Source organism: Marmota flaviventris, chromosome 1 (genome assembly GCF_047511675.1).
Source record: "Marmota flaviventris isolate mMarFla1 chromosome 1, mMarFla1.hap1, whole genome shotgun sequence".
NCBI classification, from domain to species: domain Eukaryota; kingdom Metazoa; phylum Chordata; class Mammalia; order Rodentia; family Sciuridae; genus Marmota; species Marmota flaviventris.
Genome location: NC_092498.1, coordinates 218,831,062 through 218,858,878, shown reverse-complemented (window position 1 = coordinate 218,858,878; position 27,817 = coordinate 218,831,062). Strand labels below are relative to the sequence as shown.

The window sequence follows — 27,817 nt, the reverse complement described above, 5'->3', positions numbered from 1 at the left end:
CGATAAACACACGCACCTGCACACACGCACGCACACACACATACCCATGCACACACGCACACACGCACGCACATACATACACACGCACATGCACACGCACACACACACACACTCAGACACGCACATGCACACACGCACTCACACACACACACCAACTACAGCTAACGTCATACTTAATGGTGAAAGATTGATGTTTTCCCCTTAAGATCAAGAACTAGGCAAAGATGCCCATAGTCCCCATTCCTAGTCAACTCCACGCTGCGAGTCCTAAAACCTGCCCCAGTAAAGAAAAACAAATGTCAGCGAGACAGGTGACTTGACTGTCTACGTAGAAAATCCATGGAAATCTACAAAAAGAAAAAAAAAAGATTCTGGATTAATAGTGAGTTTAGCAAAGTTGCAAGATAAAACACCTATGTGCAGGCTGGGGCTGGGGCTCGGCGGTGAGCGCTCGCCTCGCCCGCGTGAGACCTGGGTGGGATCCTCAGCACCAAAAAAAATTTAAAAATAAAATAAAGGTATTGTGTCCATCTACAACTAAAAAAATAAATATTTTTAAAAGATCCATATGTAAAAATCAATCATATTTCTATACAATAGTAGTGAACGACTGGAAACCCCAAATTGAAAACAATTCAATAGATCCCCAAAGTAAACTCCCTCTGTACAAATGGGGTGAAAGAAGGACGAGTCTGAATGTGAGAGAACAAGACTTGCCGAGAGAACCGGAGGAGCGGCCCCATGGAAGAGCGTCCATGTTCATGGACTGAGGACGTGGTGCAGCCCGACACCGATTCTCTTGAGAACATCGACAGATCTGAAGCCGTCCCAGTCATGATCCCAGTAGGTTCTGTGCACATGTAGACAAGGGATTCCGAAATGTCTGTGGAGAGTTAAAGGAACTAGGATAGCACACACACGCACGCACGCGTGAACAAGAACAAAGTTGGAGCGATGCACTTCCCTATTTTAAGAGTAGTGAGTGCTCTCCAGAGAAAGAGAGCCTACAGGGTAGATGGGTGGGTGACTGCCTGCCGGGTGTAGGTGACAGACCATGGATGATGGACACGGCTCACACAGTCGCGGAGGCCGAGTCCCGAGCACGGCGGAGCCATGGTGAGACCCGGGAGCGCTAATGGGCCGATCCGCGCAGTCGGGAGGCCTGAGACCCAGGAGAAGCTCGGACGTGGGCCCGTCGGGAGGTCAGGGGCCCCGGGCCCGGGAAAGCCCACGCTGCAGTCTGCCTGAAGGCAGAGGAACCCCGCTCCCCGCCTTTGTGCATTCAGGCTTCAGCTGGCCGAGTGAGGCCCAAGGGCCGTCTCCTTCGCTCAGTGCACGCCCCACAGACACACCCAGGGTGTGGGGTGACGTCTGCCCAGCATCTGGGCACCTCGCGGCCCGTCAGGTGGACGCATCGCGCCTGTGGAACCTCAGTGATCACATCAGACTGTGGAGCCCAGCCTGGAAGGAGGCTGCGGCTGGTGAGGAGGTGTGGCCAGGGCCCAGAGGCTCGCGGCCAAAGAACAGCAGAGAAACCTCCACTTCCACCTCCACCGGCCCCAAAGGCTAACTCCGCAAGGTGACCCAGCCCAGTTTCAAACAGGAGAAGGCTGGGGCGGGGCTCAGCGGTGGGCGCTCACCTACACGGGCCAGGCCTGGGTTCCATCCTCAGCACCGCATAGAAATAAACGAAAGATATCGTGCCGATCACCACTAAAAGTAAATACTGAAAACAATAATGATAAAAGAGGGAACCGAGAACTCTTGGGAGAAGGCATGAGAGAACATGGTTGGAAACCTGGATTTGGCAAAAAATACAGCCCCGAAAGCCTGAGATGAGGGCTGGCGCCCTTGCTAAGCTGGCCTCCGCCAAGATAGGCGCCAACACGGGCCCAGCGGCCCCACCCCAGGAGCTCGTCCTGGGGAAGGGAAACCCACGTCCACCTCCAAGTGCACCCACCATCTTGGCACCCGTGCTCCTGATGGCCACAGGCTGGAAGCAATGAGCGGTCCCTCGGAGGGAGCAGGTAGAGGGTGGCGGTCCTCATGGAGGGAGGCACGTCAGCCTCTGACCCGCCAGCCCTCTGACAGCGTGACCCTGCGGGGACGCGGCTCAGCGAGGTCAGTGCTTGTCTCCCTTGGGCAAGGCGCTGGGCTCCGCCTGCAGCTCAGAGGGGACAGGAGAACTGCTTCTGGTGTCCTCGATGGGGAGGCCCCAGCCGAAGAGGACGAGGCCAAGCTCTTGAGCCACACTGTCACTCGGTGGGTGGCCCCACATCGCGGGCATTCTCAGAAGGTGGCTGGCTCAGCGGCAGGGGCGTGCGAGGCCCTGGGCTCCATCCCCAGCACCGAAACCACCACAAAACCCTAGTGAGTCTTATCACCAGAAAGTACCCAGGGGACAGGACGCAGGCCCTGGAAGTCAGAAAATGGTGGCTGGTGGGGGGGGGCACCTACCTGGGGCACTGGGGGCTGCGGGGAAGCGGACTGGGCCCCACGGTGGCCCCGCGGCCTGGGGCCAGGGCTAAAGTCACCTGCTTCTGTTGACACTCTCTGTTTGGCTTTGCTCTATTTTATTTCATTCATTTCATTTTATTTCTGGGGATCAAACCCAGGGCCTCCCTGGGGTCAAGTGCCCACTCCCCACTGAGCTCCACCCCCGCCCATTGTCCCGATTTAAAAACCATGTCTGTGCCCACATTGCTCCCTGCATTTCCAGATGAGCCCCGAGCACATGACAGGCCCGGCCCACCAGCATGTGGACAGGAAGCAGCTCTGCCGGCTGGGCAGCTGGAAGGAGGGCTATTTTAAACCTGGAAAGTTGAACAGAGGCGTCCCGGCTGGCCGCAGCAGGCAGAGGCAGGAACTGGCCATCTGCCCCCGAGGACAGTGGGAGCCACAGAGGCACAGGGTCTCAAGTCCTGTCCACACTGCGGCCAGCAGGGGGGCCTCTGTGTCCCAGCTGCGGCTCAGCCCAGCCCGGGGCTCCGCTGGCCGGGCCTGGCCACTGCAGCCCACTCAGCTCTCTGCCTTCTTCACCTGCCCCAGAGGGGCCAAGTCACCCGGGGCCTCCAGCCTTGGGGTGCATGGTCCTCACAGCCATCCGCTGGGCGGGGTGGGCAGGGCAGGGCTGCTAGCCCCGGTGACCTGGCAGGGGCCCCATCACACTTCCCATCTGCCATTCATTATGAATCAACAGCAAGGAAACCGCACCACGTCCCTCTGTGCTGGGCCTCCCTGGGCGCGCGGCCCCTCGCAGCCTCTGCTAGCCCAGGGTGGGAGGGAGGGACTGTTGCTGACAGTGTCCCCTGGCCCTGGGCCCTGGGCATGACACTCACCCTCTCTGGGCCTTGCTACTGCCCCATCTGTGAAGGGTCCAGGGCCCCCACTTACATGAAGCTGGGGGGATGTCTGAACCAAAACTTCCTAGGGCTCCTCAAAGGGGGTCTTACCCACACAGGGGGGTCTGTGGATCGGAGAACCCCCTCCTGGGGTGACTCTAGAAAGCAGCCCCGTTTCCACCTGCCCCAGAACCCCACCCCCGTCCTACTTCTAGAGCGGGGGATGGGGGGTGGGGGGGCCAGGGAGGCCTTGAATTCTTGGTGGGAAGAACCCTGTGATCCCCAGATTCCATCCCCAGTCCTCGCCTGCCCCAGGCCTGGCCCCTCCAGATCCGCGGGTCACCCCTGCACCTCTGTTTCTCCACCCCTCTTTAAACCCACACCCCCAGCCGGCACCTCCCAGAATGGGCCGCCATTCCTCAGGCTCCCATATGTTTGTGGAATTTATTTCGTTTTTATTTTTGCACTGGGATTGGACCTGGGGATGCTCCACCACTGGGCCACATCCCCAGACCTTTTGATCTTGTTTTTTTCTGGAGACACGGTGTCACCAAGTTGCTGAGGTGGCCTCCAACTTGAGCGCCTCAGCCCCTGGAGTTGCTGGAGTTCCAGGGGTGGCCACAGGCTGGCCAGGCTCCGGCATTTCTAAAACGTTGGGAAGTCTTGTCATCTGAAGGAACGCTGGTCAGGTTCCCCCGTGCCCTCGGTGCCCAGGGCCAGGCTCCGGCACAGCGGGCTGGTAAAGGTGTCCGGCTCGGGGTGAGCTCCCTGCGGTGCGGTCCGCAGTCCCGGCTGGGTGTCCCCTGCCCGGTGCCTCGGGTTCCTCAGCTGTGGGACGTGGATGGCCGCTGGTGGCGCCTGGCCTGCCGTTGGGAAGTCCCCAGGAGCCGAGGGCAGAGGGGCCACTGGGCGGGGGGCCCTGGGCAGCCCGAGGAGCCCGCCCCCCGCGGTGGGCGGCGGTTCCGGGGTCCCGGCGGCGGGGCCCGCGCCCCTGCGCCCGCGCGGCCGCCAACCTGTCGCGCCGCCCCGGCCGGTCGCGGGGGCGGGGGCCGCGCCTCCGCCTCCCGGCCCCGCCCGCCGCCGCCGCCCGCTCCCAGCACTGGCCTCGTGCGCCGGCTCCCCGCGGGCCGCAGGGACGTCCGTCGGGCCCCGCGACGAGCAGCCCGCCGTCCCGAGCGCGCCGCTGGGTGCCCTGCGCGGCGGCCGGGGCCATGCCGCCTGCTGCCCGCTGAGGCCCCGAGCATGGCCCGGTCGCTGACCTGGAGCTGCTGCCCCTGGTGCCTGACGGAGGAGGAGAAGACGGCCGCGCGGATCGACCAGGAGATCAACAAGATCCTCCTGGAGCAGAAGAGGCAGGACCGCGGGGAGCTGAAGCTGCTGCTGCTGGGTGAGCGCGGCGGGGGGAGGCCGGCGGGGGGAGGCCGGCGAGGCCGGGGCGAGGCTGGCGAGGCCGAGGGGAGGCCGCGGCCGTCCCGGGCCAGACCGTGCCACAGCCCGGGCACCGCGTGCGAAAAGCCGAGCTCCCCTGCGGTTGGGCGGCAGCCCCGCGCCCAGGCTCGGCAGGGCGCAGGGCACCGGCGAGGCAGACCCACCACGCCCTGCCCGCCTGTGTCATGGCACGGGAATGAGGATGAGCCCAGGTGCACAACCCGCCCGGCCGGCCGCAGGGAGGGGCCGCCGGCCTCCTCCTCCACCTCCGAGGCCAGGCTCCCCTTGCTGCTTTGCGCCGCTGCCCTCGGAGGAGGGCTTGTCCAGGGGTGTCCTGGGCCAGGACCGCAGGACTAGCTGGCCGGCCGTTCATTCATCCACTGGAGACTAATTTAGTGAGTCGGTGGCAGGAGGGAAGCAGGTCTGCGTGGCCATGGGTCGGCCAGCGAGGAGCACCCATTCATGGGGTAAACCCCGCGACAGAAACTTCCGGCAAGAAGGCTTGGTGCACAACCAAACGGGGCGAGGAAGTACAAGCGCGGGCAGTTGGAGTTGATGGTGGCCAGGGTTTTAAGGCTCCAAGAGTCTGAACTCTGAAGCCTCAGGGCCCTTGTCTCTGCTCCCTGGACTGTCCCCTGCTCAGGGGCCACTGACCCAACTGCGAGGACCCAAGGTTTGGAGGGTCTCCTGGATCCCCGAGTCCTGGGCTGGGACTGGAGGTCAGGACTTCTGAACCCATGTGTGGCTGTCCTGGGCAAAAAGGCTGGTCACCCACTGTGGGGGCCACGTTCTTCTCTGGCCCAGTGGGAAGAGGCAGCCCCGGGAGGGGGGAGAGGAACAGAGTGGGCAGGGCTGGGGTGGCACCTTCATGGGGAGTCCTTCCAACTCTGGCCTCCACCCGCCATGAACTACCACAGTTCTCCCTGTTCCGTCCTGGTGTGGCCCAGAATCCAGACTCCGGCACCCCCCGCCCATGTGCACTCTGGTACTTTCCGGTGACCCTTTGGGGGCAGTGTCTGACTTCCTTGCTGGGAGCTGAGCATTTGCTTTTCTCCTTGATGTTTGGTAGCATGAAGGGTGAAACCACCTGAGCCTGCAAGGTCTCTGATTAAGGCTGTAATCACCGCTGGGCACGGTGGCACACCTGTAACCCCGAGTGCCTGGGCGGTGGGGCAGGAGGATCCCAAGTTTGAGGCCTGTCTCAGGATAAAATAAGAAGTGCCAATCCCCAGCTCTGCAAAAAAGTTCTTTCTTCAAGCGATACCTCTGTCTCTGTGACTCAGTGACTGTAATAGATGTCATCTCTGTGTGACGTCGTCAACCGGAGCTCTGATGTTCACCACAGAGGCACATCCGTGTCATTACTCCTTGGGGCCTTGTGGGCATCAACTTATCCTTGAGGGAGCTCTGGCCCTTTGAGTCTTTCAAAGACTGTCCATTCCTCTGCATCCTCGGTGTGTGGCGACGCGCCCTTCGTAACACCCCGGCGCTCCTGCTGCCTGTAGGATCCGTAGTGATGCCCCCTGCGCCCTCGGTGCTGGACAGTCTCTGCCCCTGCCCCTGGACCTGCAGGCAGGGGCTCCTGGGTTTCAGAGAGCTGTCTGCAGCGCCCCGGGCTCCACCGCCCGGCCGCCGCGCGCTCGGCCCCCTTCCCCCAGCGTCCACTCCCCGCAGGCCTCAGCCCGAGCACCCTGCGAGAGGTCTCCCACCCTGGCCTTGAGGGCCGCCGTCCTGTGGCCTCTCCTCTGACCCTCTTCCAGACTCGCCCTCACTTGTGGGGGCCTCACCGCTCATCTGTCCAGTTACACGGTGGACACATGCGCGGACCACAGCTGCCCGCCCTGTGTAGGGTGAGCCCAGCGGGGCAGGGATGAATAGGGATGGTTCCTGACTCGGAGGATCTTCCCAGGGGCTGTGTGACGTCTTCCTGGAGCTGGGAAAGGCCCGTGGTGGCTCCAGCGCAGGGCGCTCAGCCAGCCACACACCAGGGAGCCCCTCTGCCGGCCCCCGCTGACTGGCTGCCCCCACCTGGGGGCTGCCTCCACCCCCCCCTGAAAACAGGAATCGAATCTAAAAGTGACTGCTTTCTCCTGGAGATGACTGATCCTTTGAGGAAGTTGGCGAAGTGCTGGGTGGAGGTGAGACTGTCCCCAACCGTGGGGAGAGAGGAGCCGGCTGTCCGCAGGGCCGGGAGGCGGAGGCCAGGGAGGTGGACCCAGCTGGTTGCAGTCTGCCCTCCTCACTGCTCTGCTGTCCCTCAGGAGGAGGAGAGCCACAAACGCCAGTGACAGATAGGGACACTGAGGCCCAGCAGCAAGTGTGGGCCGGAGCCAGGCCGCGTGGCCAGCCTCCTGTCCCCTTTCCCCAGGCCTGGCTCCCCAGGCCAGAGAGATGCCCCGTGACTCCGGGGCTCGGCCCCCGCCGTGGCAGCTGCTCCCGCAGCCTGGCCCCTCAGAGTGTCCTAGGGCAGACCCCACCTCTGCCCAGGAGCAGACAACCCACGTCCCAGGCGTCAGGACGGTGACAGGCGGCAAAGACAGGGTCCCCTGGTGTTTTTCAGACTCTGGGCTACAGTCCATCTGCGGGTCCCAGAGCCCACGTTGTGAGCCGCCAACAATTATCATGGTCATCATCGTGATTTTTGCCTTTGATGAAACACGGGAGGTTGACGTCCACGGCGCAGCCCCAGCAGGGCCTGCTCCCGCGGGACAGCCGCTGGCGTGTGCCTCTGGGGACCCGAGGTGGAGGAGAGAGGTCGAAGCCCGTCCCCGGCTGCAGCTCCCGTGGGACTGCCTAGTGGCCCAGTGTGCATGGAAACGTCGTCACCCCACAGTGACACGCTGGCCCAGGGACCGGGTTTCCTCCCTGTCTCCTCGCTGTGTGGTCCTAGGCACGTCACCTGAGCTCTCTGATCCCCGTGTCCCCTTGAAGTGGAAAACAGAGGGAGTCTCTGAGGAATGAGGGGGACCCGGGGGTCTCAGCTGGGGCCTCACACCAGCTGCAGTGAGGACGAGGACAATGAATTGGGACAGGGCCAGGCGCAACCGAAGCGGGTTCAGTTAGAACCTTGTGTCCTGGGGCTGGGGCGTAGCTCACGCCGGGCGCTTGCCTGCCCTAGGGGCCCAGCTCGGCACTGACCTGGGGAGCTGGGCGGCCATCAGACCTAAGGCAGGCCCTGCCCAGCTGGGACTCAGTTCCCCATGAGAAGAGGCCAAGCAGCAGCCTCTCCTGGCGAGGCTTGGGCAGGGGGGTGCGCACCTGAGCACCAGCCGCGGGCCAGGAGCCCACGGCCACCTCGGCCAGCCCCGGTCACTGCGGCTCCCAAGCCGAGGGCCGCGGGTCTCGGAGCCTCCTGGGGGTGCAGGCGTCTCCCCCACGGTTGGGCCTCTGTCCACTGTAGGAGCCCTCGGGGGTCTCACGCCCTAGCTGCGGGGAGTCCTGGCCTGAGACGCAGTGGCCCCCGTGGCCCCCATGGCCCATGCTGGGAGGTCCCCAGAGCTTCAGAGGGGGACCTGCACTGTTGCCTGGGGGCCTTTGCTTGTTTTTAAGGTAATTTCTTTTTTTACCTTTTTTTGTCGCCGTAGACGGGCAGCCCTTATTGTCTGTGTTTCTGTGCGGAGCGGAGGGTCCGACCTGCTGGCCCGCGCCCTGCCCCAGCCCGCCCGGGGACCTCTTATTTGGCATGATTTTACATGTGTAGAGAAGTCGTGGCCCCCAGGGTCCCGTCAGCCCCCTCCAGCCCCCTGTGGCACCTGGCAGACCCTCCTGTACTGGCCACCGGGGTGGGGCGGGGTCATGCGGCACGTCTGGTGTCCACTGGCTGGACTGCAGGCCTCCCCACGTCTCCCCACAAACCCTTCCCGTGCTCCGGGGGCCTCACCTGGCGCTCGGGCCCCCTTCTCTAACTTTTTTATTTTTCTTGAGAGAGAATTTTAATATTTATTTTTAGTTTTCAGCGGACACACATCTTTGTTGGTATGTGGTGCTGAGGATCGAACCCGGGCCGCACACTTGCCAGGCGAGCGCGCTACCACTTGAGCCACGTCCCCAGCCCCTCTCCTAACTTTTTACTGAGAAATAACTTCATACCATGGAAGTTGCTCCTGGGTTCCTCTGTGCAGGGCCACGTGGCGCTCCATTTCCTGTACTCGCTGTCTCTGCACACGCTCACACACACGTGCACACACGCATACACACATGTGCACACATGCGCACGTGCAGTAACGAGGAGCAGGTGGAGCCTCCCTCCCCCCTTCCTTCCTCCGTGGTCTCGAGGGCCGTGGACTCTGGGCTCAGAGCATCCTCCTGCCCCTGCCCCCTGCGCCCCAGCGGGACGTCCCGCTGAGCGCATTGCTAGGTGGCTTCGGTGGGAGCACGTTCGCACAGACCAAGACGGTACAGGTCAGTCGCTCCACGTGGCCTCTCGAGGCCATCAAGACACGCTGTGCTCTAAAATAAGGATCCAGAGTGTAGTGTGGACAGCGGGCGGGGGCCATGCCGGTCATGCCGGACTCCCCACGACTCTGGAGGCTGAGGCAGGAGGATCTCAAGTTCCAGGCCAGCCTGGGAGACTTAGCAAGACCCTAAGCAACTTACTGAGACCCTGCCTCAAACTGAACTCGGGCTCGGGATGTGGGTTGGCAGTAGAGCAGCCTGCATTCAGTCCTCAGGACCAGAAAAGTCTCCTATATTTAGGGCGTGAGTCAGCCACATGGCCACCAGTCACCACTTCAAGTGCCATGTGCCACAGTGACCGCAAGCCACATGCCCTGCTTCCTCCCGACTGGCATTACCAGCATTTCTGTGACAGCAGGAAGGCACCCAGCTCTGTTGTCACCAGGCGATGGGACGTCAGCTCCACCCCGATGGCGTCCCTGACTGACCTGGGGGGCTCTGTAGGGGACAGGCAGCCAGCCACGGGGAGCTGCGTGTGTTCAGACCGCGTGCGAGCGCACACGGACACACTCACCACCCTCACTGCGTGTGAATTGCTCGATGGCATCTGCCCTTGGCCCCACGAGTGGGAAGTCCTCTGGCCGAGCGGCCTGGTGGCCGAGTGGCCCTGGCGTACACGTGCACAGCTGACTGGCACACGCCTGGTTTCCCTGAGCCGCCGGCTGACTCCTGTCCCCGCCGAGGCCTCTGGGGATCGAGAAGCAAGGAGCCAGCACAATGGCTGGGGTTGGCGATGGGCAGGGCCGCCCTCGGCCAGCCTGCGCCCTTTCCCACTCTGCCAGCCCCCAACTCCCCACGTACGTCCTTCACGGCGGGAGAGACGTTTTCTTGGACCTTGAGTCCAAGAGACTGGACACCAGGGAAGGCTCAGAGGCCAGGTGGCCGCCGCCCGCCCGCACAGATGCAGAGGGAGCTGCGGGCGCCTGGCGGGTGGCGGGTGGTGGTCCGCCGGCTCCTGGTTCCCCTTTCTGGCCCTTCCCTTTTCACTGCTGTCCCAGTTCCTCCCGAGTTAACTGCCTCCCTCCGGGGCCAGGCACAGGACTTGTCCCCACTCCCCGTCCCCAGGACGGCCCCGGCCAGCGTCCCCCAGGGCCCAGCGACCAGCTCCTGCCCCGCCTCCCTCCACGCTCAGAGGCTTTGCAGAGAAGGACAAGCAGAGGGCCGTCTTGGCGTCAGCCTTGGACCCGGGGCTGGGCCGCCGCCTGGGTATTGGTGGCCCAGTGGAGTGCTCACAGGCCAGGGCCAGCTGTGCAGGCGCAGCCTGGCGGGCAGGGAGGGCCCGAGCTTCCTCCGAGCCACCCTCACGTGGCGCAGGAGGCTTTGCAAGGCCTGGGCCCTGCTCCTGTCTGCAGGCAAGGCCACCCAGCACGTCCCCCTGTCCCCAGCTGCACGGGGGCAGCTTGGAGCCCATCACTGCCCACCCGGACTAGCACGGTCACCTCCACCTGGTCTCTGGCTCCAGGCCCGCCCCACCCCCGGGATCTGTCCTCCCTGCAGAGGGTGCCTTTGAGCACCCGAACCAGGCCTCTCCCTCCTCTGCCCACAGCCCTCCATGGCTCCCACCTCCGTCAGGGTCCAAGCCCAGGTCCTCCCGCAGCCCCGGACCCTGCCCAGCCTGCCCGTCCTCTTCCTCCCCGTGTCTCCCCCCTCCCCTGCTGCAGCCACACAGCTCCCTGCTGTGCCTCCAACCTGCCGGCCCCCTCCAACCCCAGGGCCTTTGCATGGCTCTGCCTCTGCCCCGAAGGCTCTTCTTCCTGATCTTGGCACAAGAGGGACTTCCCTGGCCTCAGACCCCGACCTGCAAGTCACCTCTGCGAGAGGTCTTCCTGAACCCCCCGCAGTCCCCAGATCACTGTACCTGTGTGTCCTAGCCAGCAGTCATGATGCAAAGCAGCTGTGTGGCTCTTCACGAGCCAGGACCAGGACCAGCGGTGACCTAGTCCTCCCCATGGGCCTGGCAGTCTCTGCCCCACCAGGCCCCTGGCCCCTGCGGCTCCGTGCCAGGCCAACTCTGCTCCTGGCTGGGCTGCGGCTGCGTCCCTTCCCACACGGGAGAGAAAAAACCCATCGTGAGGCTGGACTGGGTCAGCGGTGCAGCCCTCGCCCAGCGCGCGGCCCTGGGTTCCAGCCTCAGCACACACAGAGATGGATCAGTAAAATAAGGGTGTTGTGTCCACTACAACTGAAAAACAAACGTCTTTTAAAACTCCATCACGAATGTGGGGATGCGATGTTCACGTGATTTCCACGCGACGTGAACTACTGTTCTGACTCAGTCTTTTTGAAATGCAAGAACTACAACCCCAACAAGAATCGGAATTGGAGAAAACCACACTGAGGGCGTCAACTGGCCAGCCACGCGCAATAGGCAGTTGGCTGGACCTGCAGGCCGCAGGGTGCTGACCCCTGTGGGGAGACTGGACAGTGGATTCCTGCAGCCCCCACACCACTTCCCCGTGGGGAGGCCGAGGCTCAGCGTCACCAGCCCAGGGCACACAGCGAGGGTGTGGACAGGGTCCGGCTGGCTGCCCGGTGCCGTGTGGCAGGGGCTGAGCGCTGGTTCTGTGGGTGTCCCCAGGGCCTGGCGAGAGCGGCAAGAGCACCTTCATCAAGCAGATGCGCATCATCCACGGCAACGGCTACTCGGAGGAGGAGCGCAAGGGCTTCCGGCCGCTGGTCTACCAGAACATCTTTGTGTCCATGCAGGCCCTGATCGAGGCCATGGGCAGGCTGCAGATCCCCTTCAGCAGGCCCGAGAGCCAGGTGAGCCCCCGAGGCAGGGCGCACCCCCAGACCAGGTGGGGAGCCCACCAGACCCTGAGAGCCCTGGGCTGAGCTGGTGTCCCCGTTTGTGTCACGAGATGTGTCTGAAATCTGAAAAGCTCTGAGCTTTGAATGCAGTCCGGTCCGAGGTGAGCAGTGGTGCCCTGGGGGGCTGGCAAGGGACCTTGGGGACTTAGGATTCCCGAAACCAGGCATGGAGCCACACCTGTCCCCCAGTGACTAGGAAGGAGGCCCAGGCAGGAGGATCGCAGGCTCCAGGCCAGAGCAACCCAGCAAGGCCCTGTCTCAGAGTCAGACAAAAGCCCCATCAAAGCACAAAAACGTCCACGATTTAAAAAAGCAAGACAGGGCTCCAGGCAGAGGCTGAGTGAGCGTCACCAGGCAGATGCACGTGGGCCACCGCCCGGGGGGAGCAGGGCGGGCAGCAGGCCTGTTCCCAGAGGCCCCTTCCCCAGTCCGTCTCCCCGGGTGGCCCGTGTCTGAACTTCTCAGTGGGGACCGGACGGTGGGCTCAGCTCTCGCGGGCTCACTTGTCCTCGCCTGCTGGGCTCGTGTCCACTGAGAGGCTTGGCTTTGTGGCCATGCCATTCGCTGGACGTCTGGGTCATCTCAGGAGATATGGGAAGTCTGTCGCTCTGTTGGGTGGGTGGCTCGGGAAGCCGGTCCCCCGGGCTGGCTGGTCCCCCAGCCCTTTATTCCCTGGGAGAGTGACGAGGGGGGGTAACTCTGGCTCACCTGGGGCCCCTCGTCCATGGTGTGTGGCCTGTGGCTCGGGGCCCGCCGTGGGCCCGGGCACCCATCTCGGGGCTGGGGACTGAACAAGAGGAAGGTGAAGGGGCTGGGGTCCCACTGTCCCCTTCTGGGGCAGTCCCAGTGACCTGGGACCCCACCTCCACATTTCCAGCACCTGCCCCGAGCCCAGCAGGGACCCCCCTCCACTCCTGGGCCTCGGGGTGCAGGGGTCCTGCCGTGGCCGGAGCTCACTGCTGGCTGCGTCTCCTTGTGGCATGAGAAGCGGGCACTGCCCTGTGGCTTTGGACTCTGGGGACACAGGTCTTGCTGTGCTGCAGGCTGGCCTCGGCCTCCCGCGTGGCCGGCCCCCTCCGTCCCCCTCCTCTCCTCAGCCGCTGTGCCTTCCGCCCATGTTCTGCTTCACGCCCTCTTCAAAGCCCCTTTCCTCCCTGACCTGTGACCCATCTGCGGGTCCTGGTCCCCCACCTGAGGGTCCCTTCCCACTGTTGTCACGGTGTCTGCAGGACAGAGCCTTCGTCCCAGTGAGTCCAGTGGCTCCATCTCTTCTGACCAGTCCTGTCTGTGTGCGTCTGTGTCCACCCCGGTCCTGCGGGGAGACCCCGTTTCTGCCCATCTCTAGGCCCGGCTTCGCTGTCTGCCTGTGGCTCGACTTTCCACGGGGGTCGGTCGTGCAGCGCGTGAGGCAGGCGGCAATTTCCCTGTCCCTTCTGTCCTGTGGGCTGTCACCATGTCGAGGACACCGTCCTTCCTTGACTGCTGTCAGCCCCAGTGCCGCGATGTGCTCGGGGCCGAGTCCCTGGTCTGTTCTCTGGCTCTGCTGACCTGCCCTTCAGTGAACACGCGTGTCCCCCGTGGCTTCCTGGGGGAGCTCTGAGACCCACGAAGGCCCCTCCCAGGACTGCTCTGTGGCTGGGCTGCTCCAGGACCGTCCTAACAGTGTATCTGCTCTCTCGCTCTCTCTCACACACACACACGCACACACCACTACCTTTCTGGGACTCTGATCAGGACTGCATCAAATCCACAGATCAATCGATGGAGAGACAACAACCTGTAAATACCAGGCCTCCCAATCCATGAACATGGTACATCCTCCGTTTATCTAGGTCTTTTTTTTGGGGGGTGTCAGGGACTGAACCCAGGGGCCCTCACCACTGAGCCACACCCCAGCCCGTTTTTATGTTTTATTTAGGGTCAGGGCCTGGCTGAGTTGCTTAGGCTGAGGCTGGCTTTGAACTCCTGATCCTCCTGCCTCCGCCTCCTGAGCCACTGGGATCACAGGTGTGGCCACCGGGCCCAGCTTGAGCTTAGAACTTCTAAGACCCCCGTGTCTCTCTCCAGCACCACGCCAGCCTGGTCATGAGCCAGGATCCCTACAAGGTGACCACGTTCGAGCAGCGCTGTGCGGTGGCCGTGCAGTACTTGTGGCAGGACGCTGGCGTCCAGGCCTGCTATGAGCGCCGGCGTGAGTTCCACCTGCTGGACTCGGCAGTGTAGTGAGTCTGGGGTTGCGGGCCACGGGCGTGGGGGGGCTGGGGGCAGGGAGAGACAGAGGAGCAGCCCCCGTGGACCCAGGCCAGGGGCCAGTCCCCCCGATTGCTGGGCAGTGCAGGGCAGCGTGGATGGCTCCCCCCAACAGGGCGACATTCTCCCTGGGGTGGTCCTACTCCTGAGGTGACACTGCACACCCAGGGTGACGGGGCTGGGGAGCCTGTCCTCGCGTTTACACACCTCCTGGGGCTGAACAGCCAAGGGACAGGCTGCAACACGGGCCGCGGGCTCTTGTCCCACAGCTACCTGTCCCACCTGGAGCGCATCACTGAGGACGGCTACATCCCCACGGCACAGGACGTACTGCGGAGCCGCATGCCCACCACTGGCATCAACGAGTACTGCTTCTCTGTGCAGAAAACCAAACTGCGGTCAGTGCCCAACTTGGTCCCTACCCCCAGCTGGCCTGGGGAAGGCTCTTGCAGAGGGGATAAGGAGCTGGATCCCTGAGGAGTGAAGAGGAGCTTGGGGTCCCAGGCTCCAATGGGGTGACTCCTCCAGCCCCTGTTTGGTCAGGACTGGCAACTGGAGGGGCCTGGGCGAGGCCCCAGGGCCCCAGGAGAGGTGTCCTGGAGGAGGGACATTGGTATTGGGGTACTGAAGGATGGATAGGAGTTTACTAGTCCCAACCCTCAAGGGGCTGCCAGGGAAAAGAAAACAGAGACCGTGTGGTCAGGGCTAGGCCAGAGGGATGACCTCCAGGCTTGGGGAGCTCGGGAGTCATCTCTGGTCAATATCAGGAGAAGACTAGAGGGTCAGGGTAAGGCTGGAGGCAGGAGAGTCAGAAAGAGGCCGGAAGGGTTGGTGAGGCCGGGACAGTGGCTTGCACATGGGAATGACAGGAGATCCAAGGCTTGTTGCAGATGCAGGACAGGCAGGACTAGGCAGGTGTGAGAACTGGAACAGGAAGTAAGAACACTGCTTGGGAGCTCCTGTCACGGTCACAGTGGAGCCAACAGGATGGGGGTGACGAGGTAAGACAATGAAGCCACAGGGGTTGAGTTTCAGGGACCTGGGGACACCTGGAAGTGGCTGGATGAAGGGTTGAGCTGAAGACAGAGTGAGGGGCCAGGGCAGGGCGTCATTGCTGGGGTCATCCAGCAATGGTGGCCAATGAAAGGGTCAAGGAGAGGAGCTCGAGTCTTCTGCTGTTTTGATCAGCCCAGGGTCAAGAGCAGAAGTGGTAATGTGGGTGAAAGGTTGGAAAGGTGCAAGGAGGTGGATGGTGGATGGGTGGTGGGGTGGTGGGTGGATGGTGGATGGTGGGTGGTGGGTGGATGGTGGATGGTGGATGGATGGTAGGTAGATGGATGGTGGATGGTGGGTGGTGGGTTGATGGTGGGTGGATGGATGGTGGATGGATGGTGGATGGTGGATGGATGGTGGATAATGGGTGGATGGATGGTGGATGGTGGGTGGATGGATGGTGGATGGTGGATGGATGGTGAGTGGATGGTGGGTGGATGGTGGATGGTGGATGGTGGATGGTGGATGGTGGATGGATGGTGAGTGGATGGTGGATGGATGGTGGATGGTGGATGGTGGATGGATGGTGGATGGTGGTGGATGGTGGATGGATGGTGGATGGTGGATGGATGGATGGTGGATGGTGGATGGATGGTGGATAATGGGTGGATGGATGGTAGATGGATGATGGATGGTGGGTGGATGATGGATGGTGGATGGTGGGTGGGTGGTGGATGGTGGGTGGATGGTGGATGGATGGTGGATGGTGGGTGGATGGTGGATGGATGGTGGATAATGGGTGGATGGATGGTAGATGGATGGTGGATGGTGGGTGGATGGATGGTGGATGGTGGATGGATGGTGAGTAGATGGTGGGTGGATGGTGGGTGGATGGTGGATGGTGGATGGTGGATGGATGGTGAGTGGATGGTGGGTGGATGGTGGGTGGATGGTGGATGGTGGATGGATGGTGGATGGATGGTGAGTGGATGGTGGGTGGATGGTGGATGGATGGTGGATGGATGGTGAGTAGATGGTGGGTGGATGGTGGATGGTGGGTGGATGGATGGTGGATAGTAGATGGATGGTGGATGGATGGTGGATGGATGGTGGATGGTGGATGGATGGTGGATGGTGGGTGGATGGTGGGTGGATGGTGGATGGTGGATGGTGAGTGGATGGTGGGTGGATGGTGGATGGTGGATGGTGGATGGATGGTGGATGGTGGGTGGATGGTGGATGGTGGATGGATGGTGGATGGTGGATGGTGGGTGGATGGTGGATGGTGGATGGATGGTGGATGGATGGTGGATGGTGGATGGATGGTGGATGGTGGATGGTGGGTGGATGGTGGATGGTGGATGGATGGTGGATGGTGGATGGATGGTGGGTGGATGGTGGATGGTGGGTGGGTGGTGAGTGGATGGTGGGTGGATGGTGAGTGGATGGTGGATGGTGGGTGGATGGTGGATGGTGGATGGATGGTGGATGGTGGATGGTGGATGGATGGTGAGTAGATGGTGGGTGGATGGTGGATGGTGGGTGGATGGATGGTGGATAGTAGATGGATGGTGGATGGATGGTGGATGGATGGTGGATGGTGGATGGATGGTGGATGGTGGGTGGATGGTGAATGGATGGTGGGTGGATGGTGGATGGTGGATGGTGAGTGGATGGTGGGTGGATGGTGGATGGTGGATGGATGGTGGATGGTGGATGGTGGATGGATGGTGGATGGTGGATGGTGGGTGGATGGTGGATGGTGGATGGATGGTGGATGGTGGATGGTGGGTGGATGGTGGATGGTGGATGGGTGGTGGATGGATGGTGGATGGTGGATGGTGGGTGGATGGTGGATGGTGGATGGATGGTGGATGGATGGTGGATGGTGGATGGATGGTGGGTGGATGGTGGATGGTGGGTGGGTGGTGAGTGGATGGTGGGTGGGTGGTGAGTGGATGGTGGGTGGATGGTGAGTGGATGGTGGATGGTGGGTGGATGGTGGATGGATGGTGGATGGTGGATGGTGGATGGATGGTGGGTGGATGGTGGATGGATGGTGGATGGTGGATGGTGGTGGGTGGATGGTGGGTGGATGGTGGATGGTGGATGGTGGGTGGATGGTGGGTGGATGGTGGATGGTGGGTGGGTGGTGGATGGTGGGTGGGTAGATATTCAGCAGTGGGGGTTGGCGCTGTGCATATGGAAGACGGGTGTCAGTCAAGGAGAGTGGGATGCTCTCAGGCCATGGAGAGAGGTAATGAACAGAGTGAAGGCCCAGTGGGAAGGGACCCAGGAGGGGAGGTGACACTTTTAGTCATGCCAGGCAAGTTGCCGACCCTGTTGGTCTGCAGAGCCCCGTGCCCAAGCCCTGTCCCTTAATCCTGCTCTGGGATGGTGCATGAGGAACTCTGAGGAGTGTCAGGTGTCAAGTGACATAGTGCCCACTGCGGTCCACCTGCTGGGTGTCCAGCCTTGATGTCCCCTCTGGTCCGGGGGGGGCAGGTCCCTGCTCTCTCTCAGGCTTCTGGCTGGGCTTTGTGAAGCCTGCTCTTTGGCATTTCCTGAGTGACGGTTGCATCCCCCGGGAAATGACATGCAGATTGCTATCAGTGACCCACTTTCAGAGCAGAGGGAACAGGAAGAGGGGGAGGGGAGGGCTTTGTTGTGGTGTGCAGGGCCGGGGACGGACAGGACAGTTTGTCTGGGGATGTCCTCTGTTCCATCGAACCCTCACTGAACACCCCAGGGCCAGCCTGAACTCAGTCTGTGAACCCATTCTATTGTCCTGGGGTCACGTGACCACCTCCCCCATGTCACCCAGCCAGAACCAGGTGGATCCAGGGCTCTCGCAGATGTGGGCAAAAGCAGTAGCCCCTGGCCATGGACACTGGGGACAGCCTGTCCCATCCGGAGCCTCCTTCCCTCCTCTAGAGCTGGTGGGAGGCGAGTCCCTGCCCAGGGGGCGCCTGTGGCTTCCCAGGGGCGCGTCCACACTGGTGTCAATCCTGACTGGGCCGCGCCGAGGAGTGCCTGGTGCATGGGGCTGGGACGTTCCCAGCCGGGCCGAGCTCTGACAGAGGCGCTGGGTCCCCGCAGGATCGTGGATGTCGGTGGCCAGAAGTCGGAGCGTAAGAAGTGGATTCACTGCTTCGAGAACGTGATGGCGCTCATCTACCTGGCCTCGCTGAGCGAGTACGACCAGTGCCTGGAGGAGAACAGCCAGGAGGTGGGCCACCGGGGACCTGCACACAGGGACCTGCACACGGGGACCTGCACACTCGGGGACCTGCACACGGGGGACATGCACACACAGGGACCTGCACACCAGGGAGACCTGCACACGGGGGACCTGCACACACGGAGACCTGCACACTCAGGGGGACCTGCACATTCGGGGGACCTGCACACACAGGGCCACCTGCACACGGGGGACCTGCATTCGGAGGACCTGCAAATGGGGGACCTGCACACGGGGGACTGCACACCCAAGTAGCTGCACACGGGGACCTGCACACGGGGACTTGCACACAGGGGACCTGCACACGGGGAACTGCACACACGGGGACCTGCACACGGGGACTTGCACACAGGGGACCTGCACACGGGGAACTGCACACACGGGGACCTGCACACGGGGACCTGTACACGGGGGACGTGCACACAGGGGGACCTGCACAAGGGGGACTGCACACGGGGGACCTGCACACAGGGGGACCTGCACACACGGGGGACATGCACACACGGGGGACCTGCACACAGGGGGACCTGCACACGGGGACCTGCACACGGGGGACCTGCACACACGGGGACCTGCACATGGTGGACCTGCACACCTGGGGGACCTGCACACGGGGACCCGCACACCCTGGGACCTGCACACATGGGGGACATGCACACGGGGGACCTGCACACCTGGGGGACCTGCACATGGGGACCTGCAAATGGGGGACCTGCACACGGGGGACATGCACATGGGGGACCTGCACACGGGAACTGCACACACGGAGACCTGCACACAGGGACCTGCACACATGGGGGACATGCACACGGGGAACTGCACACGGGGGACCTGAACACAGGGACCCGCACACCCTGGGACCCGCACACATGGGGGACATGCACACGGGGGACCTGCACACACAGGGGACCTGCACACGGGGGACCTGCACACATGGGGACCCACACACGTGGGACCTGCACACGGGGACCCGCACACCCTGGGACCTGCACACGGGGACCTGCATACGGGGGACATGCACACACGTGGGACCTACACACGGGGACCTGCACATGGGGACCTGCACATGGGGACCTGCACACGTGTGACCTGCACACGGGGGACCTGCACACACGGGGACCTGCACACGGTGGACCTGCACACGGGGACCCGCACACCCTGGGACCTGCACACATGGGGGACATGCACATGGGGACCTGCCCACAGAGGACCTGCAAATGGGGGACCTGCACTCGGGACCTGCACATGGGGGACCTGCACACTGGGGACCTGCACACGGGGACCTGCACACGGGGGAACTGCACACACGGAGACCTGCACACGGGGACCTGCACACATGGGGGACATGCACACGGGGAACTGCACACGTGGGACCTGCACACGGGGACCTGCACACGGGGGACCTGCACACACGGGGACCTGCACATGAGGGACCTGCACACCTGGGGGACCTGCACACGGGGACCCGCACACCCTGGGACCTGCACACAGGGGACCTGCACACACGGGGGACCTGCACAGCTGGGGGACCTGCACACGGGGACCCGCACACCCTGGGACTGCACATGGGGGGCCTGCACACGGGGAACTGCATACGGGGAACTGCACACAGGGGGACCTGCACACACGGGGGACATGCACACGGGGGACCTGCACACAGGGGGACCTGCACACATGGGGGACATGCACACGGGGGACCTGCACACAGGGGGACCTGCACACAGGGGGACCTGCACACACGGGGGATCTGCACACGGGGACCTGCACACCAGGGACCTGCACACGGGGGACCTGCACATGGGGACCTGCACACACGGGGGACCTGCATACGGGGACCTGCACACCTGGGGGACCCACACACCCGGGGGACCCGCACACCCGGGGACCTGCAAACCCGGGGGACCTGCACCCGCAGCTCCCATGCCCGTGGGAGCACCTTGCTCTGGGTGGCCCTGTGCACGCCTGGCGCGGCTTCACCCTTCCCCTCCTGCCCTCTCGTGGCTGGACCTCTGCACCCCAACCTGACACTGCCTGAGGCACACGAGGAGGAGTGTCCTGCCCAAGGTAGCCACACCATGGGCTCGGGCACTGTGCCTAGGCACACCCTCAGCAAGTCACACTGAGACCCAGGGACCTGCAGACACGCACACTCACTGAGGGTCCTCGATCCCGGGACTGGGACCTGCCAGGCTGGCGTCCCCATCCACAGGGACGGTGGTCTGCGGGGTGGCAGGGCCAGGGTGCTGCAGGAATGTCTCCCTGACCGACAGCTCAGCAGGAGCCCTGGGTCACCTGGTCACCTGGAGGCCGTTGGCAGGGGCTCGGCTTTCACAGGAACAGCCTGGGAACCTGAGGGTCGGGCGCTAGGACTCCCACTTTCAGAATGAGACAGAGTGAGTTTTAGGGCACTTGGACAGCTGCCCCTCGGGTCCCGCCACGTGGGCTGTGCCAGGGTCCTGAGGTCTCTGAAGTAAAGCTGCCCAGATGGGGGGCGTCAAAGATGGCTTATTCCCCACCGTCTGGGAGCAGGACGTGGGGCCCAGGTGTGGCAGGGCTGGCTCCTGATGCTGTGCGGAGCCTGGGGAGCCCCCAGGTGGTGGCTGGCCAAGTACATCTCCAGTGTCACCCAGCGTCCTCCCCCGAGCACCAGTGACATGGGATCAGGACCCCCCCACGACCTCATCTACAAGAATTCCCTGTAATGGCCCTATGAGGTGGACACAAGCTCGGGAGGACCCGGCTTGGCCTGGCATAGCCTCCACCAGGCCTCCCCGCCCCCCCGGCCCCCTCCACGAGGGCCAGGGTGTCCGGGGGCCACGACCTGCCTTCGCTCCCTGCAGAACCGCATGAAGGAGAGCCTGGCGCTGTTCGGCACCATCTTGGAGCTGCCCTGGTTCCAGAGCACCTCGGTCATCCTCTTCCTCAACAAGACGGACATCCTGGAGGAGAAGATCCCCTCCTCCCACCTGGCCACCTACTTCCCCAGCTTCCGGGGTGAGTGATTCTCCACAGCAGCTCCCGAGAGGCCCTGCCAGGGCCCCCAGGGCGGCAACAGGATCCAACCGAGTCCTGACCAGCGCCGTCCACTGCCCGACCTCTCTGAGCTTTTGTCGCCCCCTCTGCAGAGGGGTCAAGAGGACAGGCCCAGGCCAGAGGCAGTTGGCAGAAAGGAGTTCTAGAAGGCGCTGTGACGTCACCTACTTGTTATTTCCATGGTGTGGGGTGGACCCAGGCCCTCTGCATGCTAGGCCCCGTGCGAGGCCCCCGGTCCGGGCGCCCCAGCTCCCATGGGGCCTTGACTCGTGGCCGTGGGCTGCTTTCCACGGCCTGCCCGGACGTGCACGGCTGGCTAAGCAGGTTGGGATGCAGCCCCGGGTCCAGCAGAGGGTTAGAGGTCAGGCCTGGCTGGAGAGGGGCACAGGCTGGCTCCTTCCCCGAGCACCACCACCAGGGTAGGGGGCGGGAGCAGGTCCTACCTATCTAGTGACGAGGGCCCAACAGTCCCCAGGCCGCACGCTCGAGCGGCCATTTCACTTGGCTCCTGAGTTCGTGGGTCAAGCTCTGGGGAGAGCTGAGCCGGGCTGGGTTTGTCCTGATCCACGAGGCACCGACCGGGGGTGTCTGGCGCCGAGGAACAGCTCAGGAAGGCTCTCCCCGCGGGCGCTGGGCCTGTCCTCGCGGCCTCCCCTGTCCCCACGAGGCTGCACCCGGATCCAGCTTGTGGCTGCATGTGGCCGGGGCTCCCCCACACGATGGCTGAGGCAGGTTCACAGACGGCGCCCAGGCGTGGGCTGGCCATCGAGACCAGGCTCAGACAGTCAGGATAGCCCTGGTCCCACTCTGTCACCCAGCACGTCACGCCAGTGAGCCCCGGCTCAAAAGGAGGGGCCCCACGTACCCAGAGATGGAGGACCAATGGGTGGCCCTCTTGGAGACCAGCAAAGGCTGGGCGCCGTCACCCCGTCTGTCTGCCCAGCGGCTTGGGGAGCTGAGGCAGGGGGATGGCCAGCCTGGGCAACTTGGCGAGACCCTCTCAGTATCAACAGGGATACTTGCGGGCTGCAGCTCCGTCCCAACCAACCAGCCTCAGGCCACAAAACCAGGGTTCCAGAGCTCAGTGGACCCTCCCCACGAGGCCTGGGGGCGGAGTCAGGGTGTGGCCTGCTGCCCTGCGGCCTCCCGGGGGGCGTCCCCCTGGCTGTTCCTCGTCCACAGACGCAGGCTCCATGGCTGTGCCCCTGTGGCACGGCCACCTCCTCACCACACCTGCGTCTCCACTTGCCCCAGGGCCACCAACCAGTGGCCTTAGGGTCACCCTCGTCAGCCTGACCCCATTTCATTTAAATAATGGCATCTGCAAATACTCTACTCCCCCAAAGTCCACACTCTCAGGTCGACGAGGACGCAGAGTTTGAGGGACACTATCTCACCCCAAATCATAATGAGCCCCAGTAGATGAGGCTCGCAGGGCCTGCTTGGCAGCAGGTCAAAGGTCAACGAACATGACCTCTGGAGAGGTTGCCGGGGTTTGACCCCCGGCCTTGCTGCGTCGGAGCCCCGAGGCCAGTTCTGCCGGTCACACCCACAAGGTCGAGGGTCTGGGAGGCCGAGGCCAGGTTGAGGCCAGTGGCCTGGACGCCGTGCGCTCTTCCCAGCTGAGCCCGAGGGTCCATTTGGCCCAGGGGTGTGGGAGCAGGGGAGGGGAGGGATGGTGTGAGGGACTTCTTCGGTGGCCAGAGCACGTCACCAGCTGCTGGCCCCTCACCATGGAGGACCGCCCGAGGGGGGCTCTCGGCTGGGCGCCCTTTGTCCTCATCTGGAAGCCCAGTGCAGGGGACCAGACACGGGAGGCCACCTGCTGTCAGCCGGAGTTGGTCAGCGGGAGGCGGGACTTGAACCCAGGACGTGAGGACCTGCAGCTGGAGCCCCAGCCACTCTGGCACCCAGGGAGGCGCGTCTGGAGTGCGGGGCCCTCTCCGTGACAGCCCCCTTGTCTCCGCCCCGCCAGGCCCTGACCGCCCCAGCTGGCGGAGATCGGGGACTGACCTGTTGGCAGCTGGGTAGCCACAGCAGCACAGGGTGGGCCTTGGGCAGCCCGAGTCACGCTGTGCTTTCCGCCCTGCGTCCCCAGCCCCGAGGTGCCCGTCCAGGGGTGGCCCAGGCTGACGGGGGTCCCTCCCTCCCTTGGCCTCGGCGGCTCCAGGATCCCGAACCCCCACCCCGAGTCCAGCCCAGAGTCCCAGGACCACGTCCCACCGCCCCCTCCCATCACGGCGTCCTTGTGAGCCTTCCCGCGGGCTCTCGTAGGCTGGGCCGGGTCACGTGGCCGGCGATGCCCACAGAGGGGGCAAAGAGGGTCCTGATGCCCCCGCCTCCCTTCCCAGGCCCCCGGCAGGACGCGGAGGCGGCCAAGAGGTTCATCCTGGACATGTACACGGGCATGTACACCAGCTGCGTGGACGGCCCCGAGGGCAGCAAGCGAGGCCCCCGCTCCCGCCGCCTCTTCAGCCACTACACGTGCGCCACCGACACGCAGAACATCCGCAAGGTCTTCAAGGACGTGCGGGACTCGGTGCTGGCCCGCTACCTGGACGAGATCAACCTGCTGTGACCAGGCCCCCGGCAGGCGGCGGGCAGTGGAGATGGACCCCAAATGCCATCGCTCCAGCCCAGGGCCACTGCCCCTCTCTCCTCTGCCCCTCACCTGGTCAGCCGTCCCCCGCCGACCTCCTTGACTCCATTGACGCCCTTGGAAAGGGAGGAACAAAATGGCCTCTGGGGATGCCAGAGTGGGGGGAAGGTCAGGCCCCGGGTGGGAGGCTGCGTGGGAGGGCCTCGCCCCGTGTCACTGGGTCACCCTGCCCTGGGAAAGGAGCTGTCCTTCGGGGTGGGCTCTGGCGCCCTCTGGTGGCAGCAGGGGGAATCCCCGCCGATGGCGCTAACCCAGGACAGGTGGTCGGGCAGGGGCCTCTGGCGGCCACCACAGAGCCACCTTCCAGAGCCCCCAGGCCCACGGCGTCCTGCCCCGGTGTGCAGAGGAGGAACCCGAGGCCCCAGCGTCCCTCTCCTGCTCCCAACAGCCTCTGTATTTATTCCCCCGCGTTCCACCGGGCCCCCTTGTGGGGTAGACATTAAAGAAAGGACCCTGAGGTCGGGGCTTCCTGGGGGTGTGTCCACAGCCTCCTGCCCTCCCCATGCCCCCTTCAGCGACCCGCCCAGGTGCCATGGCGGCAGGGGTCTGGGAAACAGCACGGGAAGCCAGGGAGGGAAGTGCCCCTCGTCCCCCCCACCGCCGCCCCGTCGCTGGTCACCGTGGGCCAGGAGGTGAAGTCCCACCCCACCCACCGCCCATCACCTGCACCCAGCCCCGTGCCACCCAGCCAGCCCCCACATGGTCCCCAGGAGCCCTGGAGGGTGGCTGAGCTGGCCCACCTGGTGGCCCTGGCCTTCTGGCACCTGACGCACGTTTTACGACTTTGGTTTAGATTCACAGAGATGTTTGTGATGTGGCACGCGGGGACATGGCCATCGCAGCGCCCAGGCCCACGCGGCTTCCCCAGGACAGCCTCACCTGGGGCAGTGGCTTGGCCACCCTGGTGGGCCAGCCTCCGCGTCCACAGAGGCCGGATTCCTTCAGGACCCTGGCTGGTCCCAGACCCAGGACCTGGTCCACCCCATGTGGCCTCAGGTCTCTGGCTTCTCTAGCTGGTGCCAGACGCCCCTCGATTTTGGGGTGACTGGTCTGCGGGGGCTGGCAGGTGCTGGGGGCTCAGAACACACATGGCTCTTAGTCTGGAGGCCAGAGCACGGGCTCAGGGACGAAGGGCCAGCTTCAGCCCCTCTGAAGGCGCAACAGAGACAGAGGGAGGCCCTCCCTGCCCGTCCAGCCCCTGGGTCGCCTGGCGCGTGGCCGCAGTGCCCGGCCCGCCTCCTCCTCCGTGGCTTCTCCTCCTGCAAGTGTCTGTCCGGGTTCTCTGTCTGGTCTCAGGGCCTTGACCTCCACTGAGCCACCACTGCCCCCTGCCCCAGCGCTGTCCCAGGCGCCCCACGGAGCCCTCCCCAGCCCTTCTTATGTTGATTTTGAGACCGGGCCTCACTAAGTTGCCCAGACTGGTCAGGAGCTTGGGATCCTCCTGCCTCAGCCTCCCACGTGGCTGGGATTCGAGTTGCAAGCCTCCAGGCCCGGCCTCTTCCTCTTCTAAGCACCCTCCTCACCTGGGCCCGGGGTCCACCCGAATGGCCTCGTCTTAGCTGATTCCATCTGTAAAGACCCTATTCAGCTGGGCACAGTGGCCACACCTGTCATCCCAGCAACCTGGGAGGCTGAGGCAGGAGGATCACAAGTTCAAGGCCAGCCTGGGCAACGTGGCAAGGCCCCATCTCAAAATATAAAAATAAGCAGGACTGGGGTGGGCTCAGGGGGTCCCCGGGTCAGTCCTCGGCCCCCCACAGAAGGCACCAGACGGGAGGTCAGTCTCAGGTGCTGCCAGGTGTTTTGTGGGAAGCCCTTTGCTGGGTCAGTGCCAGGGTCAGTTGGGGCTCGGGGACTTGGTGGAGGAGCTGAGAGGTCATCAAGATCCCATCGAGGCACAAGCCGCCAAGTGACTGGCACAGCGCGTTCCCTCCGCTCATCGGCAGGCGATGGCACGGATCCCGGGTCAGGCCCGCAGGTCACCTGTGAGCCAAACCCAGCCCGAGCCTGCTCTGGGGCACCACCGGGCCTTACCCGCAGCGCCGTGTCCCGGGAGCCACCACCGAGGGTAGAAGGCTTTGGGGGAAAAAGTTCCAGAAAGTGCTGTGTCTGGGGCTCAGGGTGGAGACTCTCCTGGCACTCGTGAGCCGGGTTCGAGTCTCAGCACCACATGACACTAAAGTAGAGGTATCGGGTCCTCCTACAGCTAAACACATATTTTTAAAACATTCCAGAAAGTTCCGAAACACAACACGGTTTTGCCGTGTGCCCAGCTGGTGGCCCAAGTGGGCAGCCCGGCTGCGGGCACCTCTGCCATCCAGACCCTCTCCAGCGCCCTCTCCTGCGTGGCCAGGGCTGAGGTGTGCACCCGCCAGGGACTTTCCCAGTCACCGTCCCCCGACAACACGGACGCTCCGTGCCAGCCCCGAGCCGGGCACCGCAAGTCGTCAGGGCGTCCGGAGTCCACGGAGGTAAATGCTGCTCCAGAGAGCATCCCCGCCGTGGACGCTCTGTGCTGTCCACTGCACCAGCAGATTGAGTCGGGGGTGGACATGGTCCAGCTGGACGGTCGTGGCCTTCACAGGCGCTGACCTGGGCGCGGTGACCGCGGGCCGTCTCCCTCTCCCCCTCTCACAGCAGGTGCGCCCTGTGCCGACGTTTTTACAAATAGGTTGCGAGTGAGTCGAAGCCACCGTGGGCTTTTGTCCCAACACCACGCGTCTCCCAAGAGCAGAGGCGTCCCTTACCCAGCGCCACGCCTGGCGGGTCACAAGGAATGCCCTTTGACACGTACACACCAACGCACCGCCGTGCCCACGGCGGGCCCTTCTGACTCCGAGGCACCTCTGATTTCTATCATGGGGAAGCTCGGCGTGGAATTACCATCTTACCCATGTCCCAGTGGGCAGCTCGGTGGCCCGGGGCAGTCAGGGGCTGAGCAGCGACCCCATCTCCCTCTCCAGAACTTTCCATCTCCCCAAACTAAAGCTGTGCCCCTTGGCCCTGACCCGGGGCACCAGCCCTGGCTCCGTGGTGCTGTTTCCTGCCTCCGCGGCTCTGAGCCTCCAGGGCCCCTCCGGTGACCCCCCAGGTGACCCCCCAGGATGTCCTTCTGTGTCCAGTTCTCAGTTCTCACTGTCCGAGGTCCCACCTGCCGCAGGTGCTGGGAGCCCTTCTCCCTGGCTGGGGACGCTCCCGTGTGTCCAGTCTTGTCCCACTCCCTCCCCAGCCTCAGGACACGGGTCCTGCCCACTGGGCAGCCCAGCTGCCTGCTGCCAGGCCAGCCCCACACGTCCCCGTGTCTCTGCCAAGGAACGCTCTCATTCTTTGGGGCTGTCCCTGGTGGAGATGCTGGGGCCAGGGGACCATCATCCACCTGTGAGGCTTGAGTTGTCCCAGGCCGGGCACTGCTGCCCCTTCTGGCCACCCAGGGTCCCCAGGCTCCCGACTCCGTGGCCCCCAGAGGTCCCACTCGCCATCTGGCTCCTGCATGAGCAGGTCCCGGGAGCCCTGCGTCCCGCTTAGGGTCAGGGCAGGAGGCACTTAGGAGCCAGAGCTGGTGCTCAGGGCTCTGGGTGCCCTCAGCGAAGGGAGTGGGACTCGGGG

General features: G+C 63.7%; 1 protein-coding gene across 1 annotated transcript; it reads left to right on the top strand.

The window, feature by feature from the left end:
• Positions 1 to 4,519: 4,519 nt before the first annotated feature.
• Positions 4,520 to 24,668, top strand: Gna15 (G protein subunit alpha 15). Its single transcript, XM_071604115.1, has 7 exons — positions 4,520 to 4,728; positions 11,803 to 11,987; positions 14,103 to 14,257; positions 14,555 to 14,683; positions 18,378 to 18,507; positions 21,360 to 21,513; positions 23,904 to 24,668. The coding sequence occupies exons 1-7, from the start codon at positions 4,584 to 4,586 to the stop codon at positions 24,128 to 24,130; spliced, it is 1,125 nt and encodes a 374-aa protein (XP_071460216.1). The 5' UTR covers positions 4,520 to 4,583; the 3' UTR covers positions 24,131 to 24,668.
• The last annotated feature ends 3,149 nt before the right edge of the window (positions 24,669 to 27,817 follow it).

What these genes read in the sequence shown, in the direction of transcription:
- Gna15 (XM_071604115.1), top strand. Translation starts at nt 4,584, where the DNA reads ATGGCCCGGTCGCTGACCTGGAGCTGCTGCCCCTGGTGCCTGACGGAG. An exon ending in CTGCTGGACTCGGCAGTGTA is followed by an intron (nt 14,258 to 14,554) that starts GTGAGTCTGGGG and finishes CTTGTCCCACAG; the next exon opens with CTACCTGTCCCACCTGGAGC. An exon ending in CTACTTCCCCAGCTTCCGGG is followed by an intron (nt 21,514 to 23,903) that starts GTGAGTGATTCT and finishes CTCCCTTCCCAG; the next exon opens with GCCCCCGGCAGGACGCGGAG.